At 44.3% G+C, this 21,827-nt stretch overlaps 1 protein-coding gene across 29 annotated transcripts in view; it reads left to right on the plus strand.

The window, feature by feature from the left end:
• Nucleotides 1-21,393, plus strand: part of CD44 (CD44 molecule (Indian blood group)) — a 92,203-nt gene extending 70,810 nt beyond the window's left edge. For 14 of the 29 annotated variants that reach the window (XM_043580939.1, XM_043580941.1, XM_043580944.1 and 11 more), the window contains 4 exons: nt 5,689-5,754; nt 9,443-9,514; nt 11,831-11,909; nt 18,264-21,393. In XM_043580939.1, the coding sequence (XP_043436874.1) occupies nt 5,689-5,754; nt 9,443-9,514; nt 11,831-11,909; nt 18,264-18,468 (422 nt within the window). In that variant the 3' untranslated portion in view covers nt 18,469-21,393. Of the gene's footprint in view, nt 1-1,469; nt 1,569-2,445; nt 2,653-5,688; nt 5,755-9,442; nt 9,515-11,830; nt 11,910-18,263 lie in introns of all 29 variants that reach the window. The other 15 variants (XM_043580929.1, XM_043580932.1, XM_043580936.1 and 12 more) reach the window with 5 other exon arrangements.
• The last annotated feature ends 434 nt before the right edge of the window (nt 21,394-21,827 follow it).

Consider the following 21,827-nt stretch of genomic DNA (forward strand, 5'->3'; position numbering starts at 1 on the left):
CACCCAAGACCACGGCTAGGACGGTGGTTTCTCTATGTTTCAACCATGTCCTTTGGTTCCCCTCTTTCCTCCAGGCAAGGCAGGAGAGGGGTAGGGTTGCTTTCATAGCTGTGAAAAGATCATTTGGGCCTGGCTAATCAGAGAGAGTAGGGAAATCACCACAGCCCACAAAAGAGGGGCAAGGCATGTTGTTGACAATTAACAAAGGTGACAGGGCCTGGGAACAGAGGAGGAATGTTTGCCAGGACCTCTTCCTACTGGTAAACATCCGGTAGAAGCAATGCTAAACTCCTCAGGAGACTGAATTTCCACTATATGGACAAGGCTATCTTAGAGATCAGCCTGAAATCACTCGCAATTTCTTCACAGAATATGAAAGAAATCCAGAATTAAGAAACTCATTTCACTGCTTGCTACACATAATGGACAGAGTCCTTTTAGGCAAAGGAAAACATCAGCAAGCATGTGCTGATCACCAAGAACGTATGTAGCACAGTGTTACGTATCAGAGGAGATGGAGATAAGCCTAAGAGTGGGCCCCTCCAACGGAGGGTCTTGTATTTCCACTTTATGGCCCTGATGTCTTGTATTCCGATACTGGGATTGGGATTTGGGTGAACGTCTTTCTCCTGGTTGTGATGTGTGCTTGGTGGTGGACGTGGCTTATGGATGTGGTTTATGGAATGCCTGCACCTGTAACTCAGAGGTCAGTACCTTTCCTACAAGGACCCAAAAAAAATCAACTCAAAACAGTCCCGAGTGATTTCAGATATGGGCAATGGTTCAACCTCAAATTGATATATGTCAGTGAAGGTCCTGTGTTTGCCCAGGCAAGCGTTTCCTGGCATTTTAGTGCAGTGATGAGAATCCTCATTCACGGGCGAGATCAAAAACCTAATAATAGATGAAAAATGGTAACTTTAATTTAATATTCTTGAGAAGGTACTGAAGTATTTCTTTGTGTAAATTTGATCCGAGTTACTCGAGCAGGTTATTCTAGATTCTAGAACTTCTTCATTTTTTTGTCATTAGAGGTAGACTACCTGCTGCTGTCGTATTTATCGCCCTACAGTTGTGCTTCTTGACCCGCAGCTAGGTACTCTTGATCATTTATAAGAGCACTGGAATTCAACCATTCCTTTTCCCCTGTCTCTATGTTCTCTGGTTTTCCCGAGTGACTTGGGCCAGGATGTTCCAGGGTGGACAAAGTCTTGGTTCAGGCTTCACCTTGTCACTTTGCCTTTGTTGATGACACTGAAAAAGAAGTTCTTAGGAGCCAGTTAAGGGACAAAACAGAATTCCGTTACACATTCCTATCAATCAGAAGAGAGTGGCGTGCACAAACTACAGTATTCCTATGCACCTACCCCATCGGACACTGCGATAGTTAGACCCCTCCTGTCAGCAGATAACAGAGGTTGTGTTTCACGGCTCCAAATTAATGCTGGTTTCATCCCTCCTTGAAACAGAGCAGAGTAATACTCAGAGCTTCTCTACATCACATGGAGACTGGGAAGAAGATAAAGACCATCCAGTGACTTCTACTCCAACATCTAGCAGTAAGGATGGTAAAGCCCAGTTGGCTCCAGCTCTTGATAAAAATCGATAAATTATGGATGTCTTTGCAGTGTCTTTGGTGGAGGCACATCAGTTGACTGCTGCTATGCTGTCACTTCTGATCAGAAGGTGTGGCTGGTGATGGCTCTTTGATTTTTCTGCTTTGTAGACCTCTTAGAAGCTACTGTCTGTACATTGAGTGCAAACTGTATTTCTTTCTTAGTCTTAAAGGTCAGGCTTCTTAAGCTGTGGAATTAGCGGCGTGGTCTTAAAATAACATATTGCTCATATATGGTTTGCAATCGGTGTAAAGGTCTGAATGCTATCGCTTTCTATTTCCCTTTCATTGATAACATTATTTTGCCGTTCATCATCTGGACATAAATCCATGGTGCTGGCGACTGAGGAGCAGTGCCCTTGTGGCAAAGGAAAGAATAATCAAAGCGTCGGGTCTTTGAAACCTTGCATTTGCTACTCCATTTGCGGGCAGCATGATTTTGCTTTTCAGTTCAGTGATGTGTTTTTTCCACTTCCCCCGTGGTGGGTCTAATTGAGTAAGAGCTCAAGATGATCTAGTCCCTGAATTGACTTGAAGGCCACAGTTAGTTGTAGTGGCATAAACCTAACTTCGATCATCCGGGCAGGTGTTGCAACACATGCCCCTTCTGGGTACGGGGATCACTGAAATCTCTTCCATCGATGTCCAGGTGGTGCCAATTGCAAAATATTGCTTCCCTTCGATAGTATAAGGAAGTACACGGTCTTTTGCTCCGTACTCGTGAATAACGAATGGAAAGCTTTTGTAGCATCTGACCATTCTGAAGACAGGCATCCGCTGAGTAGCGGCCTCACAAATGTGGGTTTACCATTGATTCCACCTCCACACAGATAGGACTGATGGCAGAGGTGGAAGAAGAAGTGGACATCTTCCTGAAGACTCAGCTACTTCAGTGGAAAGTTATACTTCTCGGTCCCCAGCCACAAAGGAACCCAGGACCCTCATCCCAGTGACCCCTGCTAAGACGGGGGTCCCTGAAGTTACTGAAGTTAATATTGCTGGAGATTCCGACTCTAATGTTGATCGTTTCTTTTCAGGTAACTTGGCCATTTGTTATCTGGTTTGATTTTTCTACAGAGAGAAACAACGCGTGCTTGAATACTGCGGGGGACATTTTCTGTGTATGCTGTGATTAGGCTGATTTGTGACATGGGAATGGCTTTTATTACAGGTCATGATTCTAATGCAAATAAAGTCAGATTTAGGTTAGATAAATAATGCTTTTATTTGTCAGAGTAACCTCCATTTATTTTTGTGACTTGGTTGTTATGGTAGAATTTCTTTCTTTGCTCCTAATCTCGTGATATACTAATTTGAACCACACAAAATCAATGTTGTTGTAGGTCCAAGTCGTTAACTATTAGCAATTTCATTTGATTCAACTAAGATATGCTACCTGTTTAGTAAGGGTTTACCCAACATGTGAATAATGTCCATATGCTAATGTCTTTGCTCTGAAATTATTATCTTTACTGGTGATGGATTGGCAAATTTTGCTTTCGGTGACGGGCTTGTAGCCAAACCTACTTATGATTCACACCTCAAACTTTATGAGTTAATCTACTAATTATGAATAGGCACGATTTCTCTTGTTGTAATGGCAAAGAGAGGACTAAAGATGACTTATTCAATTAAGTTGGACCCAGACCCGAAAGGAGCGTGAGACTTCTTTTCTCAAATAACAGTCTCCCCTGCTTCTCCCTCGCTTTGTTCCCCCATTTGCATTAAGAAACTTACACTGAAGAAAAGAGAACTAGAAATACCACCTCTGGTTAACAGACGAGAATTGGAATTGTTCCTCCTTGTGCCCTTCCCACTCAACCATTGAATTATACTAAATATTTGTGATTGAAAAAACATATATATATATGTATATATATATATATATATATACATATACACACACAAATAAATATATAAATTTATTTATTTATAGCAAGATCTTTCTCTCCTTCCCCTCAAAAAGAATAAATCTTATGAGAACCCAATATAGGAAACAGATGGTATCTGTGAGGCTCTGACTGATATGGGGACAGAAGACTCAGAATACCACCTGCTTGGATTCTTTCCTCTGGGCTGCTCACCATAGAGGTTCTGGAAAAACAAAAAACACAACAGTTTTTAAAAATACTGACTTTGGGGATACTGGTATGACAAAGCTCCTTACACCCTTTGGTTCTTTTTTTCACCATGGTTCTGCCCTCAGTTATGAAAACAATCCAAGTAGCACTGTCGGTTTTCTTCCAGAGAAATGAATCTTAGAGCGCTGCCTGGTTTCTCCCGGCAAAACAAGGCCTGTTGGGCAATTGAATGCATTTAAATTTAACATGGCAGTTTTAACGGCAATGGTATCATAGAAGGGCTAAATAGCCTATTTGTGAGTAAATAAAACTCTTTCTGCAAAATGGATATTCACATACGCTGAGTCCTTCTGTATTCCGTGGTCAAACAGAGTTTTCATGGTTCTCCATGGATTAAATGATTAGTAAGTGATCTGTCATCCTTGGTTTTCTTCCAAACCACTCAGATACAGCTTATTTCTTCCCATACATTGTTCTCAGTCTTTATGCTTAATATTAAGAACTAAAACATTTGCACTTGTGGTAGTGGTGGCGGTGGTGATGGCGGAGATGATGATGGTGGTGGCATTGGGGCTGCTCGTATTGGCGTTTCAGCGAATGCTATTTTCAGGTATTCTAACCAAGAAACAAAGCAATCTGATCTCTCCGTACAATTATACAAGAGATTACAGGTCGCCTATTTCTGCCTTCTCAAATCAAAGACATGGTGATGATCAGATTACCTTAATCTTCATAATGGGTGACTACAGCCACTTTATGAAACCATTGTCCCTTTTGTTATTGCTGTTTGTCTTCTTTTTGCTTTGTTGTTGCTTTGCTTTTTTTTTTTTTTTTTTTTTTTTTTTTTTTTTTTTAAGATTCCAGTGTAGTGTTGGAAATGTGTGGGGAAGAGGGAGAAGAGCAGGGATTCCCATATGCCGAATCCAAGATTTGACCTGTGGATCCAGATTGTTGCAACTCAAAATCTTGTTTCAATCTAAAACCTTTTGCTGATGGATGATTGAGGGGATAGAATTATATTAACTCTTGGTGTTGAAAACTACAGATTTCATTTTTGAAAAATATTGGGTTTTTTTGAAACATACTCTAATAACCAGGTCCATATTTTTCACAGGTTAGCTATCTCCTTATTCCTTTTTCATTTGTCTTCTGACTTTTTTCTCTAAATAAGCAGTTGAGCTTTCCCTCTGAATCTTTACATAATTCAACACCAAGATCCTTTACTCACCAAAACCATTGTCTATTTCCTGCCTCAGAGAAAGCTCTTTATTTTTTTTTTTTAATTTTTTTTTTCAACGTTTATTTATTTTTAGGACAGAGAGAGACAGAGCATGAACAGGGGAGGGGCAGAGAGAGAGGGAGACACAGAATCGGAAACAGGCTCCAGGCTCTGAGCCATCAGCCCAGAGCCTGACGCGGGGCTCGAACTCACAGACCACGAGATCGTGACCTGGCTGAAGTCGGACGCTTAACCGACTGCGCCACCCAGGCGCCCCAGAGAAAGCTCTTTAAATGGCTCATGTTCTGAGCCAGAGAGTACATCCACACCCAGTGATCACGTTTGTGTAATTCAAAGCGTATCATCTTCATTTCAAAAACACAGTATCAAGTTCCAACCTCAGACCTGAGAAGACATCATAATATTTTTGTTAGAGTATTATGGTTATTAGATTTCTATCAAAACCGCACTTCCCGTGGTCATCCTGGATGGTCTGTGCTGTCCCAGTTTCTTTACTGTTGATCAAAGCTCTAGCCTCCTCACCAGGGGGTCAAGCGATGAACAGTAATTAGTACCAATGAAGCCGTTCAAGGCTCCTTTGCCATTGCTTTTTGGTGACTCTTAAAAGCCTGAACTTGGTGAGGGGCTGTCCGACAACGCAAAAGTGAGGAAGGGCAGATTCCCTGGTTCCTGGAACGTATCCCCTGTTACTGGAACAGATTCCCTGTAACGGGAACACCCAGTAAAGACCCTTTTCTAATTGCTCCTTACAGAAGACCAAGACTCGCCAGTTCACCCCAGTGGGAGGTCCCATACGACTCATGGATCAGAATCAGCTGGTGAGTTTGAGCTGCTTGAGTAATTTACTGTTATCATCATTTGAGCCTACTTAATAAAGTATGAGTCAGTGTCTCAAGAAGAGCGGTTCTCAGACTTCCTTATGCATCACTATCACAGAGAGTGCTTATTCAGTCACACTGCTGATGAAAATATTATGGTGTTAGCTACAGTACCCTGTGCGGAGGGTTACGCTTAATGCTTTCCACAGGTTTCATCATTTAGTCATGAAAACAATGCCCTGCGACAATTGTGGTTATCCCAATTTTAATCGTTATGAAATTGAGTCTCAAATCCCTTAAGCAGCGTCCTCAGTATATGGAGAAGCTGGGATCAAGCCCAGACCGTTCTTCCTCCAAAACCCACGCTCTTATGAATCTGGTGTAGTGCAATGTTAAATTGAGACCCTACTTGTATTCTTCCTGATCCTTCCACACAGAAGACTCTCCTCCGGCGCCGTAGTTCTCAAAGTGCAGTCCCCATCCCTGCGGCATCAGCATCACCAGGGAACTTACTAGAAAGACAGATGCTCAGGCTCTACCTCAGACCTGCTGCATCGGAAACCTTAAGGATGTGTAAAGCAGTTAGCGTAATCCCCAGAACAGGGTCCCTAGCACTTACTGAGAACGTACCGTGTGCTAGGGACATTGTTCTAAACACTTCACATGTGCTAGGTTGGACCATAGGAAACTGCCCTTTTTTTAGGTCAACAGCCAAAGAGCCACAGTTTCGTGTGGTTCATCTAATATTACCATATTTCATCATCCTACAAACCCTGTGACTTATGTAAGTACTGTTATCATCCCGTGTTACAGACAAGGACACTAAGACCCAGAGAGGGCAAGTACCATGGCTGGGTTGACATGACTGGTGAGTTGAGCAGTGGAGCCAGCTTTCAAGCCCTGGGGGTCTCATAATGCCTCTATAAGCCCATTCTGGAGAAAGCACTCCATAATGACCATAATTACGGCCAGGCGTGTATGATTAAGTGGATACACATTTGCCGTGACTCAGATCCCACCCATGGAAATATTACTCCAGGCAACAGAAGTCTGACATGAGGCAGGTTTACCTGTGACCGAAAATGGTGGGGCCACTCAGAGGTTGTGTGTCCCTGGTATCGTCAGTCCAGGTGATCCATGAAAACCAGGTAAATCCATATGAACCACGGTCTGTCCTTCACGCCTAAGTCGGGGCCACGGTTGCCTCCAGGCCTAAAGGTTCACACACTTAAAGCAGATATGAAGGCGGGTATTTACATGGTGCCTTGGTAATAAGCTTTTATGTAAGAGCACAGGATATAGGGGTTCATTAGAAATGTGTCTAAAATAAAGACAGAAGTCCCAAGGTCTCTAGGTTCCGTGGTTGGGGCATTTAGCAAGTTAGCCTTTTTACGTTTCCTTTAAGTTTCCTTCTTAGTAAAAAGGGGACCAGGATACCTGCCTCAGTTACCTCCCAGAGTTCTCGTGAAGAACGTGAGGTATCAGGAAAGTGACAAAATCTTGGAAATGATAGGGAGTTATTATTAAAACACATGCTCTCTAAAATTAAGAGGCCCCAGTTACTCCAAGTGTGGTCCTTGGACCAGCCACTGGGACATCAACCTAGGAGCTGGCTGGAAATGCAGAATCCCAGCCATCCCAGGCCTGCTGCGTCAAGGTCTGCATTTTAACCAGACCTCCCCCCATACGGGGTGTGCACTGAAGTTTGAGAAGCTGTGTCCTGGACTGTTCTTCTCACAGTTGAGGCCAGTTGAATGATCTCTGTGCACACGTCTCAGGTTAGCTCTCCTCTCCAAATTACAGTGTCAAGTGTCCCTCTTTGCAGAACTGGCTTTCCTAGCTAGCCCTACCCCGGCTGGGTTTGCAGACCTCTAGGGTGCAAGGTGAGGCCTGCTGCATCTCGTCCATCTGCTTTGGCTTTTGCTTGAAGTGAGAATCAGGTGGGCGGGGGCGGTCTCTTTTGTTTGATTCCTGCGCCGTCGTCTATTGTTCAAGTAGGAGGTTTCATCTTGTTGCACACACACCCCGATCTTTCCTTGCTGGGAGCGCTTTCTTTGAAAACCGAAATCAAGAGATTAAGATCCATTAGTGGCCTCCTTTTCAAATAGCGAAGGCTGCTGTGAGTCCGAGAAAGACCAGTGAGAGCGTCTGCACCACTTAGATGGTTTTCAAGCCCAAAGATCTCCAGGGTGCATGGCCCACATCCAGTCACCTGCACAGGTGAAAACCTGCCAGTGACCAAGGACTCTGGGAGGCGGCCAGAGAAAGCACCTTGGACTCCTTCTCAAGTTCGTAAAGTAAGAGGCCACTCTCAAAGTGACATGAGGTATGCTGAATGGCCAGAAGTCTAGTCAGAATTTGTTTTGTTCCATTTCAAGGTTAACAAAAACAGGAGATTGTATAAACAGGAGTGGGCTGCGCTAAAATAACCACCAACATCGAGATTTCACTGTCCACTCTGCACAGTCTAAAGTTTGACTGTCCTTGGAAATCTTCATGTACTTCAAGCCTGGCCATGTTCATGCGTTGCTTAGCCAAACAGACTGCCCTGATTACTTTTTTGTCTTCCCTCGGTGGACTTTTAGAATTTTGCAGTGGGTTCCCCGTTGGTAGGGGGAAATAGTTCATTTTCGTGGGATGTTTGCAAATTTTGTTCTGAAGCAGTGGAGGAGGCATAAAAAACACAAGCAAAAAAAAAAAAAAACAAAAAAACAAAAAACAAAGCATTAACTCAAGTGAGTCTCTTCACAGATGTCTTAGAAGTTTCCTTTAAAACATGATGACTCCCTCATTTTGATGAGCCTCCCGTTCGGACTTGTGGATGCTTTGTCTTGCGACACTCCCTTCCAGTTTGAGCTGTTTTGTTTGTTTCCTTGTCGTGTTTTGTAGTGGTAGAAAATATTCATTCTTCTGAAAAGGCATGTTCCAATACCATAATAGCGGGGACTCTACTAGGGTGAATTTTTTCTAGACAGAAAGGGTCATTATCCCCTAAACCCTTATTTTTTAATATTTATGTTTGTGTCCAGGAAGACACTCACTGCAATTGTTAGATATGCTTCGGAGTTTCTGGAGCATATGAATCCTCTAGGGATCTTGTTGAGATGAAGATTCTAGTTCAGTAGGGGTGAGGCCTGCGATTCTGTATTCCTAGCAAGCTCCCACATGGGACACCTCGGCAGCTGGTCCAGGGACCCCACTTTGAGTAGCAAGGTCCTGAATCAGAACGGAGCTGCTTCACACAATTCCCATCTTTGCATCCTTCTTGAAACCTCTGTAAATGACGGTGAAGTGGATTTTATTCTCATCCCCATTCTCCGAATGAGAAAACTGAGACTTGGAGAGGGTAGCTTGGCTCAGCAGACGTTGCTGGCAAGAGGTGGAGGCAGGACTCAAACCCAGGACTGCCCTGCCCTGGAGCCCAAGCTCTGAAACACTGTGCCGCACCACTGGTGAGAATTCTCCTGTTCTTGATGAAAATAACACTTCCAGACCTCAGCCTTAACCAAACCAACTTTTCTGGGGAGATGTCTTTCGTGTAACACTTTATAAATGTCTATGGCTTGAATCTATAAATAGCTGCGCAGTGAGCAGATCGTAGAGAGGTCGGCCCTGTGTACTGCTCTGTAAGGAGCTCGTGGTCACGCATTCCAAACGTGGGTTGAGAGGTGTTGTTTCTTCCTCTCAGGACACACGAGTGGAAGTCAAGAAGGTGGGCCGAACACGACCTCCGGTCCTACGCGGAAACCTCAAATTCCAGGTAAGTTTCAATCTGTGAAGCCAAAAAAAAAAAGGGGGGGGGGAGGGACTAAAACACATTCTTGGGGCACCTGGGTGGCGCAGTCAGCCGAGCGTCCAACTCTAGATTTCTGCTAGGTCATGATCCCAGGGTCGTAGGATCGAGCCCCGAGGGCTCCACCACGCTCAGCATAAGCCTAAGGTTCTCTCTTCTCTCTCTCCCTCTGACCTTCCCTCACTCACATGTGCACTCTCTCTCTCTAAAAAAAAAAAAAAAAAAGCATATTCTTTGCAAGCTAAAGGGTGAACGAGAGCACTTGGTAGGAAAGAATGAAACTCTCTTTTCTCTGGGACCCGTAGATTGAATGAGCTAACATTCAGACCTGTTCCTGGCCTATCCCAAAGAAGTGACACGCTAGTTACTAATGCTTCCTTCCCAAATGACTGACTCTATGGACTTTATGCCGTATCCAGGTCCTTCCTATCCCCGCCCAGTTTCCCCTTAATTTCTGGGTTTGGGGTGAAGCGTGCGACTTTCCTCTCACACTGCAGACGGTGAGGAGATGTAAAGGCCATGTGTGTGGAGTGGAGTAAAAACATTCTTCCGATCCCCAAACTGCTTTTTCTCGAGGGACAGCCTTTACTGATCCAGACAGAAGAAAAGTGTCTAAATGAGTCACATTGCGGGGTGAGGAGGCTGGGACCCCTGGCTCTCCTGACCATCAAGATTTAAGGCACTTGAGGCAAATTCTCGATCTGATTGACTTGGGCTCAAAACCGAGCATTTGGTGGAGTGGGGATGGGGGGATTACAAAGAAGGAACGGTTTTCCTAGGGTTGCAAATTCTCTTTTTAACCTTCCCCTCTTCAGAGGCCTCCAAGCTGAGCCTCCCTCGGGGGGAAGGGGAGAACGTAGGAATCGCTTCATCCCCCTGCCTCGGCTTGCCAGAGCCCTCTCTCTGAGCTGGGAGAGGAGCAAATGGAGAGACGTGGCGGGCTGCTGGAGATGTGGGGGTGGCGGACGTGCAATTTGCAATATTCTTTCTTCCCTGCTCTAGAGAGGGTGAATGTGAGGCATCTCAGAGGAAAGACCAGAGAAAAGAACAGAAATGGTATCTCCTGTTGGCCTCCCCACCTCCTGACGCCACCTCCCTCCCCAAAGTCACCTAACCAGGTGGCGGTCTGGCAGAGGCAGGCCTGCCCTGGGCACGGGAGGAAAACCAAGACTCTCAAAGACAAATGGATGACCTATGACTTCGCACTCTTCTTGGTTCTTGAGCTCTAGCTCATTGCACAGACACACAACCCAGTTGGCAAGGGAACTGATTCAAGTTGTCAAGTCATGTTTTTATCCCATTAAAGCTTGATTTTAAGACCTGTATATAACACGTTAGTGGTCCACAAGTAGTACATGATTACTGGAGACATTTTAGAAAATTCACACCAAAGGACAAAAATCTCAATCATTTCTTATCTACCTCACCACCCAGAAATATGGTTACCATTTTCATATACGTCCCTCCCATCATTTAAAAATGTAATTTCTACACAAACATGTAATTACATCATGCATGCTGTGTAGTAAGTCACCACTCCCAACTGGTTGCCCGTTACGTTTCCAACGTCATTAAATATCCTTCTCCTGTTACCAGAGCCCATACTATAGTGAGTATACCCTAATTTATGTAACCGATCCCTTACTATTATTTTAGGTCCTTTTCAACTTTCACTAATATAAATAACACAGCAGTGAACATCTTCGTAACTAATTCTGAGGCGCTGTAAATTCCCGGAAGTGTAATTGTTGGCTCGAAAGTATGCACATTTGGAAGGATGAGTTTTGCCTAATGACCACCACCCCGCCCTGTTGAATGTGCATAAGTTCAGACCTCTGCAGGAGTGCCCTTTATCTATCCACTAAGTACACGGTCCCTTTTTGTGTTTCTTCATAAAACGTAAGGTGGATGTTCTTATATAGGAGAAGAATGTTCCTTTTAAGGGAAACATAAATGTCCTTTAGTCTGCTTAATAATATTGCACCAAAAGCTTTTACAAGTTTCTGCAGGTGATTCTCTGATTTTCTGGAGACACGCCTCTTCTGGAGGAACTTGAAAATTCTGACTGGTGATAAGAGTTTAAAACAAGAGGCCTGTTGGGCAGACGCCTATAGCAGAATTGTTCTAGTATTATCTGCCAGTTGGCGGGGCCGTTTGGCCAGACTCAACCTGTGGTGCTGAGTGTAGTTCTTGTTTGGACCAGGTCAATTTATAAAGTGCATTTTTGTTTTTATAAAGTGTCTTTCCCAAGCTCACAGGTGTCTTTTGGTTCACTCTCACCAGAATGGCTCATCATCTTGGCCTCCCTCCTGGCCTTGGCTTTGATTCTTGCCGTCTGCATTGCCGTCAATAGTCGAAGAAGGTAAGGGGATGCACCTTGGGGCCTTTGCTTTGAAAGGACGTCACTTAAATGTGGGCTTTGCGTGCTTGCTATTCAGAGTGTAGCCCCTGGAACCAGTGGCCTCCACACTCTGGGATCTTGCTAGAAATGCAGAATCTGGGGCCCCACCCAGATGTCTTGTGTCAGAATCTGTGTCTTGACAAGATTTCAGGGATTTGGGTGCAGTTCAAGAAGCCCTGCTTTTGCACATTCTTTAGATAAAACAGACACTGTGATTATTTGGAACATCACTTTTAAACAGTGTGGACTCTTTTGAGGTTCTTAATTTTTCAGGGTTGAACCCTTGGAGATTCCATCTGATGAAAGTTATAAAATATCTCACTGGGAAGGCATAGGAGTATGTACTCATTCATTGATTAATTAAACAATATTTAGTAAATGCATCCATATTGCAGAAATTGCTGTATAAAGATCTAGGAATTGGTCATCTTCTTTACTCTGTCTGAAGCCCACAGAACCTTCTAGAACCCTTACCTAAAATAGGCATCGGATTTCTATGGGTTTCTTGTTGTCTTCGTTCGTTGTTGTTTGTAACGATACCGTTTTCTCTTTTCTAGGAACTATAGTTGAAAGGATTTGGGTTATTGCTTAGGAAGAGCTCCCCAACAGTCTATGAAATGGTGAAGAATTTTCCTTAAAAAAGTCTGAATAAAGACTGTCAAACAGCATCTGGGCCGTTTGTATAGCCTCAAAGGTCCCTCTGTCTCCCTGCCTCAACCAAGGCCTATCACGCTGGAAGTTATTTAAATAATACATATACCTGATTTAGCTGTGACCAGGCTCAAGAGGTAACACCACCTAAAGTGAAATGAATGAAAATAGTCATTCTGGCAACAGAGGACATGAATTTTGACAGGGTACATAGTATTCTATAAGTCTAAATTTCCTGCTCAAAATGCCCTAAAGATGCATTCTTTTCCCCTGAGCATATGTAGAGGAACATTAAACCTTCTGTAAATGTCCCTTGAGATTGCTTCTTATACGGTATAAGAATCTTATTTCCAAGTAGGGCTACCTTTATTGTGTCACTAGATCATCTAACAGGCCAGAAAATGCCCCTAGCTTGGGGAGAAGATCTGGAGAAAATGCTAGAATGTTTCTTGTTGGCTTTTGTAAGGCAATAAACAGCTAATTCTATTGCCATGTGCAGCCCATGCAGTATCTCTCTCTGAGGAAATCAAATAATGTCACTTTACCCTGGTACGAGTTCATAAAAGTGCTGTATTAAAGTCGATAACTGTTGCTCTCTGTACCTTTGAGAGAATAATAAAAAAATTACTCATGATAGCCAATTGTATAAGGAACAAACACTAGGAAAAGAAATCCGAAAGACCTCCTAGAAGCCTCTCCTGACTAAATGGAAAGAGATTTTGTTTGCTGAATTTGAATAATGTGACTTGAGGGAGCCCTTACAAAGAGTCTTTATACTCTCCCTCAGCCTTCTTGTTTTCTCTTAGATTACTTTTGCTCAATTAAAGATGAATTTCCCATTGTTGAAAATGAGTCCTTTTGTTCCAGGGCCTAGACTGTACCCCTCCTGCTCACATATACACATATACAGCTTTGCGCATGTCGCCATAGAAACGCTGGCCCCAGATGCCGTCCATGTGGGAAATTCTTCAGAGAAACATCTCAGCTGTCTCTGAGAGCAGCTGGAGCCCGTACAGAGGGGCTGGTTAGCTCATACGTCACTCCCCATCATGTCAGCTGCAAAAAGGGGCCTCACGGCTGCCCTCCCCCTTGTCCCAAGACCAGTAGTCACCCTAGCAACAGACAAACAGGGACACTCGGGATCCGGCACAGCGAGTATCTCACCGGGAAAGTAGCTGCTTGGGCGCCGTAAATTACTATGTCCTGATTAGATAATCTAAACCAGATTTGCCACGCAGCTAAGAGGGTGGTTCACGGCTGCACGGGCCCCTTAATGTGCACTGCGTTTCTAAAGCCGCAAGCCCATTCCTAATCCTCTTAAAAGGCTGGGGCCTTTCTGCTTTGAACGTTACATTTGAGAGAGATCCAGAATCCTATTTTCATCAAAGAAAGTTTGGTGGAAAGTAAAGACCTGTGACAGGCTTCCATGTATTTAGCAGACATCTTGCGAGTAGCTCCTCTGACTCCGTGCTGGCGAGGAAGAAAAGACTAAAAGTGGAAAGGGTGCCGTCTCGTCCCAGAGAACCTTAAGGTTTAGCGGCAGTGTTGACTTATTGGATCTGAGTCAGCTGATTGAGAACATACTGTGTGCCAGGCACTGGTGTATGAATCTTGGTTAAAAGACGGAAGCGGAAAAGCAGTTCGTGACGTTGGCCTGCCAGGGTTGACCGCGGGCCTCCACGACGAAGCGATCTGTGAGTCACGCCTGCTAAAGATGCCGATTTCGGGGTCCTGTTATTTCAAGCTTTTCCCACCTCCACGTCCTCTTCCCTTGCTGTTGCTCATGTAACCAGACTCCTTGAATTTCAGCTTTCCAATGGAAATCCTACTTCATTCCATTTCCTTAAGAGCAAACGGTTGTGTTAGGAGTCAGTTGGGCTGGTAGAGAGCGGATGGGGCCCAACAGAAGTTAGGTGTCTTTCCCCTGAAGAATTGATTTGACGTATATGAAGAGGAGAAAAAAAAAAAAAAAATGAGAGGACCTTATGAGACAAGGTCTCACAAAACAGAAATGATTCAAGGATGTTTGTCTACTGACTGTGCAGAAAAGGCCTTCACCAGCTGTCTGCGTCAGGGGAATAATCATCTTTTCTGTAAACAGCCATCTGCCCTCTGCTTAGTAGGTCCCCTCTAGAAAGCTCCATGGTTTAGAAACGCCTTCCTTCTCTCAAGCTACGGGCAAGCTCATTGCAGTGTGTGTCCATCCAATCTCATCCTGTCCTCTGTAACAAAGCTGTGCACTAGAACTTCAGTAGTGATGGAAATGTTCTACATCTGCCCTAACTCACGACCACCAACCACTTGTGGCTCCTAAGCCCTTGACGTGTGGCTAGTTTGACTGAAGAGATGAATTTTTAACTTTGTTTACTTTTAATTGGTTTTGCATTTCAATAGCCGCGTGCGGCTAGTGGCCACCATACCGAATGGCACAGCTCTAACACAATGCAAAACAAGTCTCTAAATATCTTTAAGGTTTCTCAGGTGGAAGAGACCTAAGAGCAGGTGTGAAGCTACTCCCCTGTAATCTTTCAGGATACATTCCTCCATGCCCTAAATGTGTGCTACCTGGTTTCCCACCCCACCCTCTCCTGGTAAGGCCCCAGTATGGCTCCTTCCGTATCTCGTGGTCACTGTTTGCTCAGCGGATCGATGCCTGAGATTTAAGGAGAAAGAAGATGAAGAGGGATGCGATTCTGTAGAGATCTCTGACCTTTGGAGTCAGAAAATCTAAGTTGCAGATACTCTGTTTCCTGCCATAACTAGCCGTGTAGCCTCGGACGGTACCCTTGACTTCTTGGACTCCGTCTCTGGTTTTACATAATGAAGAAGTTGGGCCGGGTGACCTCTGAAGTCTCCTCAGCTCTAGTGTTCTTTCTGAAATAACGAAGAAGAATGAAAAAATTAGAGCTTGTCTTTTTAAAGTACTTATTAATGCTTCTGAGTTGGTGAACCGTGAAGATTTTGAGAGCGTGGTGCTCTCAGAGAGGCATAGACTCTCCCGCCCTTTCCCCATACCTCGTCCTGTGCACCTCTCTCATTGGCCGCTTCTGAGTTCTACCCTCTTGTGACAAACTGGTGATGTAGTAAGTTTTAAAAAAAGGACTTATTGATGCCTAGAGCCCCGGGTATTGGACTAGTTATTTATGAGAAGCATCCTGTCCTCCTGGAAGAACCCAGATAACAGAGACACATAAATCCAAAGGGAAATGGGGGGCAGGACAGACCCAAGCACAATATTTCTGCACCCTCCAGGTCCAGTGTTACCCACTTTTAAAATCAGCTTTGTTTAGTGGCGCCTGGGTGGCTCAGTCGGTTGAGCATCCGACTTCAGCTCAAGTCATGATCTCACAGTTTATGAGTTTGAGTGCCACGTCAGGCTCTGTGCTGCCAGTAGAAAGCCTGCTTTGGAGTCTATGTCCCCTGCTCTGCCCCTCCCCAGTTCTCGCTCTCTCTCTCTCTCTCTCTCTCTCATACACACACACACACACACACACACAAATAAACATAAAAAATAAATAGATAAAATCAGCTTTGTTTAGACTACATACTATGAATCCCAAACTCCTGCCTGTGCACCATTTTTTTGCAATTATTAATCACTTTCCTACAATATTTCATTCAACTTCGAAATCACCCATTAGGTCAGCAAATGGGATTTGATTTAATGAGACACCTTCCCTCCAAAGAACACCTGAGGTACCATTTGAGAATTTAAAATAATGCAAGCAGAGTTCCACCTGCAGCCTTCTGGGCCGTCTTCATAGTACATATAGTGACCAGGTGGAGGCAGCCAGAAGAAACAAGCAAGACCCAAATTCATGTGGCTCTGGTTATATGAACAGCGAAGGCCAGTGCTTCTCGAAAATTTCCTGTGTTCCAGATTCTGTCCTAAGTGCTCATCCAAGGCCTTGGCTTTGTCACCCCATTTAGTAAGAGCAACAAATAATAGCAATAATGGACTCGTGTGTCAGTGCTGGGCTTTGTCTCAAGGGCTTTCCACAATCCTATGAGATTGGTACTCTTAATAGCCCGATGTTACTGTTAAGAAAACTGAGGCTCGGAGAGGTTAAATGAGCTGTCCCAGGTCACACAGCAATAAGGTCTCAAAACCAAGTCCCTACCCTTGTCTATGTGGACCGCACAAGGCGCAGCCCCACAGATTTGCTCCAAAGTCCAAGCAACCCTCCCTCCGCCCCTCATCAAGCACGCATTGTGCCAGAGGAGACAGGATCTACCTCCTGTTGAGGAGGTATAATTTCTATTTCCCCAAATAAGAGATTAAAGTTTATGGCCTTGGCAGTTCTAGAGGGAATGGCCCATGGTCATGAATAATAGACGCTTTGTCTCTACAACTCCAAACATCCAGCGGCAAAGTGAACAATTCCGACTTCATACTGTTTCCAAATCTCCAGATGGTTGGCAGCATGAATAGAGCTGGGCAGAGCCCAGGCTTCTGGTCATAAAGGCGTAGATTTGAATATTGACTCTGTCTGACTAGCTATGGGACCTCAGGCTAGTTATTAAACGTCCCTGGACCTCAGTTTCCACTGCTGTGTGACTAGAATAACAGCTGCATTGCGGGATTGTGGTGAGGATTTCATGAAATTACATGTAAACCGCCTGTCATTCAGGAGGTGTCCGATAAATGCTAGCCCATTTCGCCTCTTGCCGGCCCCACTTGTAGTTGTGAGGCTCTGCAACTTGGCTTCTGTCAAGCAATCTGACTTCTAGATGTGCAGCAGGGATCCTGTTACAGGAAAGAGGAAGTATTGCATCAGGCTGGGCGGGGGAGGCAATGCTACAACGCCACGACCCGGGGACACGATCAAGGTCATGCTCTTCCATAGAAGACCTCCTTGCATTCGAATCTTAAGTAATGTTACTGAGAACCCTGACAGCAACGGTGAACAGCTTGCCTTATATAGTTAAACCTGTGTCCAGGGTTATGGGAAGTTACCCAGTGTTAACCAGTGAAAATCAATACGGCCTTCCCCTTGTAGAAAAATGTTGCATTTTTCTCAGTCCGTGCAGTAAGAACCCTGGTAAGCAGTGTCGCCGGGGAGAGGAAGTAATGGACTTGGTTGAATACCCAAATCAGAATGATGTGTAGTCATCATGTTTGTGGTGCATCGAAGTCTGCAGAAGTTGCTGAAGTGCCTAAAAAAAGGCAAATGTTGCCATCGCGTAGGAGGGGGAAGGAGAATTAGAACTTAGAGGAGTCAGACACAGAAGGGCCAGAATCGCGATTCTTCTATGGCCGAATAACTGGGGCAAGTCAGTGCGTTTTCTGAGCCTAAGGAGCTCTTCACTTGCAATAGGGGAACAATGCAAAAGGGGAACAATGCTGTGACCGCGGATTCCCAAACTCAGGGGTGCATCAGACCCCCTGGCGGGCTTATTAAACCACAGATGTTAAACCCACTCCTGGAGTTCTCTGATTCAGTGCATCCGGGGTCGGGATGAGCATTTGCATTTCTAACAAGCTCCCAGGGGACGCTTTTGCTGCTGGTTTGGGGACTCGCTTTGAGAAGCACGGGACGGTTAAGAGTCAGTAAGACGAAACCTACTGTGACCGTCGAAAATTGTCGTGATGGTGATAGTGGTGACAACAACGATGGTGGTGTGTGTCATAGCACCTTCTCACGTGAGTTTTTAAATTACTAGGTGTGGGCAGAAGAAAAAGCTGGTAATCAACAACGGTAATGGAGCGGTGGAGGAGAGAAAGGCAAGTGGACTCAACGGAGAGGCCAGCAAGTCTCAGGAGATGGTGCACTTGGTGAACAAGGAGTCCTCAGTGACCTGCGATCAGTATATGACAGCCGATGAGACGCGGAACCTGCAGAATGTGGACATGAAGATTGGGGTGTAGCGCCTACACCGTGGTCACCTGAGAAAGAAATGGCCGTTGGAGACACAACCAATTCGAGGAGCTGGGACACTTCACAGATGCAATGTGCTACTGATTGTTTCATTGGGGGATATTTTTTTTAGTATAAAATTTTCTACTCCTTTTTGTTTTTGTGTTTTTTTTTTAAGCCAGGTCCAATTTATAAACACAGCATTGCTTTCTGAAATGAGGGCCAAATTAATAAGCCACAAAAATTTAACTGTTCCAGTTCCCACCTAGAAGCCTCCATCCCCTAGGATATGCTATGCATGGCTTCTAACAAAAGCCGCCAATACATCTTTCTGATCCCCAGCCTTCCCTCCACTCCCCCACCTAGGCAACAGCCACCTGCCAGGGACATCCCACAGGACTAAGAGGGATTTGTCCCTGGGAGGAAATTTGGATGGGCCCTTATCCCCTCTCCTGCAGCCCGTTCCCTGAGAATTTCTTTCCAGCAGGGTAGGGGGTCAGAATGTACTGGTTACACATCCCCTTCTACAGACCTGGAAATTTTTCAGATGCTTCTGGGGAAATACCCAAAAGGTGAAGCTATTTATCTGTAGGAAGCTATTTATCTGTGTTTTTGAAATATTAAACCCTGGAGGTCCTTTGATCAGTATGATTCTTTTTTTTTTTTTTTTTTTTTTGTTACTTTGTCAGAGGCATAAAGGGTTTAAGCTGTTCATAATAAACATCTGTACTTCCTCCACCATAACCCTTTGTGCTGTGATCCTTCGGTTTTTTTAACCAGCAAGATCTGGTTCCCAAAAACTCATCAGGAAGATGCGAGAAGGTCCTCCTTGAAAGTCTTCATCTCAGAGCCACTAAGCCCCCATTCAGGTTCACTCAACCCAATCTCAACGAACATCAAGGAAGAGAGCGCTATTTTATTTCTGAGGCTTCAAAGACTTTCTCCTGTCCTAGCATTAGAATTAGGAAAGGAGAAGCTTCCGCTGCCTTTATGTGTCAATGGCCATTGTTTTTCTGCCCTGAAAAGGCTGTGAAAAGTGACCTTATGGTGCATGACCTACCATTCGTGGCACCCCATTTCATAGACACCCAAGTGATGTCCAAAACCAATATGGAAGTACCTTTTGATCTCTTGTAGTTAAAAGAGAAGCCAATGGATATGAAAGAGAGTCCAACAGAGTAGCCAGCTGATTGGCACAGGTTGGGGAAGAGGGGAGAGAGCTGTGTAGATCCTGTTTGAGTATTTTTATGGCTGTATTTGTTGATACTCTAACAAGCCAGTTGTCTTCCCCTGATGCAGTTGCTACTCAGGGTAAGTCAAGTGCCTGGGAAGTTGCTCAGAAGGTTACAGGTCTTCCTACCATTGGAATCTTAGCACTAGATAGGCAGGTGTCTGACCAAATAAGAGAATAATGGCTTTATCCCTCGCTTGGTGGTCTTTATTCATAAGTTCAGAAGGTCCCATTCGTCCTGGAACTTCCAAACGTGACTTGTAATAGAAGCAATTGAATCTATAAAGAACTATAAAATGGGACCTCTTACCTTATGCTTCCGTAGAAAGTCATCTGTTGCCTAAACTGATGTTTAACTGGCAATGTTTCTAAGACAGAAAGGGAGAGAGAGAGAGAAAAGAAGAAGAAGAAGAAGAAGAAGAAAAGAAAAGAAGAGGAAGAAGAGGAGGAGGAAGGAGGAGGAAGAGGGAGAGGAAGGAGAAGAAAATAGCTCCCACATAAGTCAGGGCTGGACTTCTACATGGAGTGATTATGAAGTATCTAATTTTAAAAGAGATGCCCACTTTGTGCACATTTCCAATTTCTGTTCTCCCTTGTCCACCCCCATAACCTCTTCCCAATCATGATCTTTGAAAAGTCCCTTCTTCTATGTGAACATAATTGGTCAGTTCCATATCCAGCTGTCTGTTTTTCTTTTTATTTTCAAGTTGGAAGGAAGGAAATAGACATACAGCCACTCTGTTGTCACAGCCACTAGTGTCCAAGTGCTCCCTGCTTTCCAAGAGCAGAGGCTTCTGACAGGTTCATGCCAGCTCGTTGGCCACTCCGGGATCCGGTTCAGGAGAGCTATAGCAGGCTCTTGCCTGTCCCCAGATTCTCTTTGGGGCCATGGATAGTGTGAAAAGGCTCACAGCTAGGGATGATTTCCCTTTTCCAGACATTGCCAACAAATAGGCTAAGATAAGTCATTGTTTTCTATTTCATTTTAGAATCAGATATGACTTTTCCTTTTATTATTGTTGTATTTCTTATTGGATATACTTCTGTGTTTTCAAGATAGGAACTGGATAGATAGGTCTAGAGCTTGCGTCCCTTGGCTGCAGTACCCCTGCAATATTGCCTGAAGTTCGTGGAATAAGAGATAATCTCTCCCATTAAGCTGAGAGCTTAAGATGCAATTTTGCCTATAATTGTAAATCTGTTGTGTCTCCTGGGAGCTGCTCTTAACACTGGGTGAAAAATAAAATGGGGCAAAAGACACCTTCACATCCACATTTTGCACATCCTAGCCTGGCAGAATGGATTCCTCCAGCAGACTCTCTCAAAGTTTTACACTGAGACCATGATGCCACGAATTGATTCCATAGCCATGTTTAGTCAATGCTGGTACCGCAGAGGAGTGGGAGAAAGGAGTCTCTGACTTTTCTAGAAATGTCGAGTATACTTAAGAATAAGAATGACTTCATGTAATGGGTATGCCCTTTTATAAACCATTTGTGTTGCATTTTTAAAGGCTAGCTCATTGTTCATGCATGTACAGTGACCATTGTTACTTTGACTTTTCACAGCACATCCTTCCTCTGATTTTTGTATATTTATTGATGGACAAGTGGTAACGAGGAAAGCATGATATGTATATTGTCCAGTTGAAAGCACTTATTGGAAAATACTAAAAGGCTACTATTAAAAGGCTAAAGGAAATGGACTCAGGAGTCTCTGATTTAAAGGGAATGGACATCTGGGGGGGCAAAGGTATGATTATCTGGCTGTCTGGGTAATTGAGAACCACGAGGTTGAAAGTTGTGAAGTGCCTGAAGCTGTACACTCATCTGATGGTTTCTAAAAATAAAAATCGGTCACGTGGACGTCTAGCACGTGAGGGGCTTCTTTTGGAGAAAGTTTAATTTTCTATAGTAAGTGTGTGGTTCGCATAGCTCACACGAAAGATATCGTGAAGTGTTCTTTAAAAAGCTGAGATCTACTCCTGGATTTCCAGATAGACTAGTGAACACACTCACCTCCATTCTCTCATGCAGGCCTCTGAAAAGACAATGACGAGATATCCCAAAGTAAGCCAGTGGGATCAAAGAGAATGGAAGAAGAGACCATAGGGAAAAACAGTTTGAAGCTGGAAAGTGA

Source organism: Prionailurus bengalensis, chromosome D1, assembly GCF_016509475.1.
Source record: "Prionailurus bengalensis isolate Pbe53 chromosome D1, Fcat_Pben_1.1_paternal_pri, whole genome shotgun sequence".
NCBI classification, from domain to species: domain Eukaryota; kingdom Metazoa; phylum Chordata; class Mammalia; order Carnivora; family Felidae; genus Prionailurus; species Prionailurus bengalensis.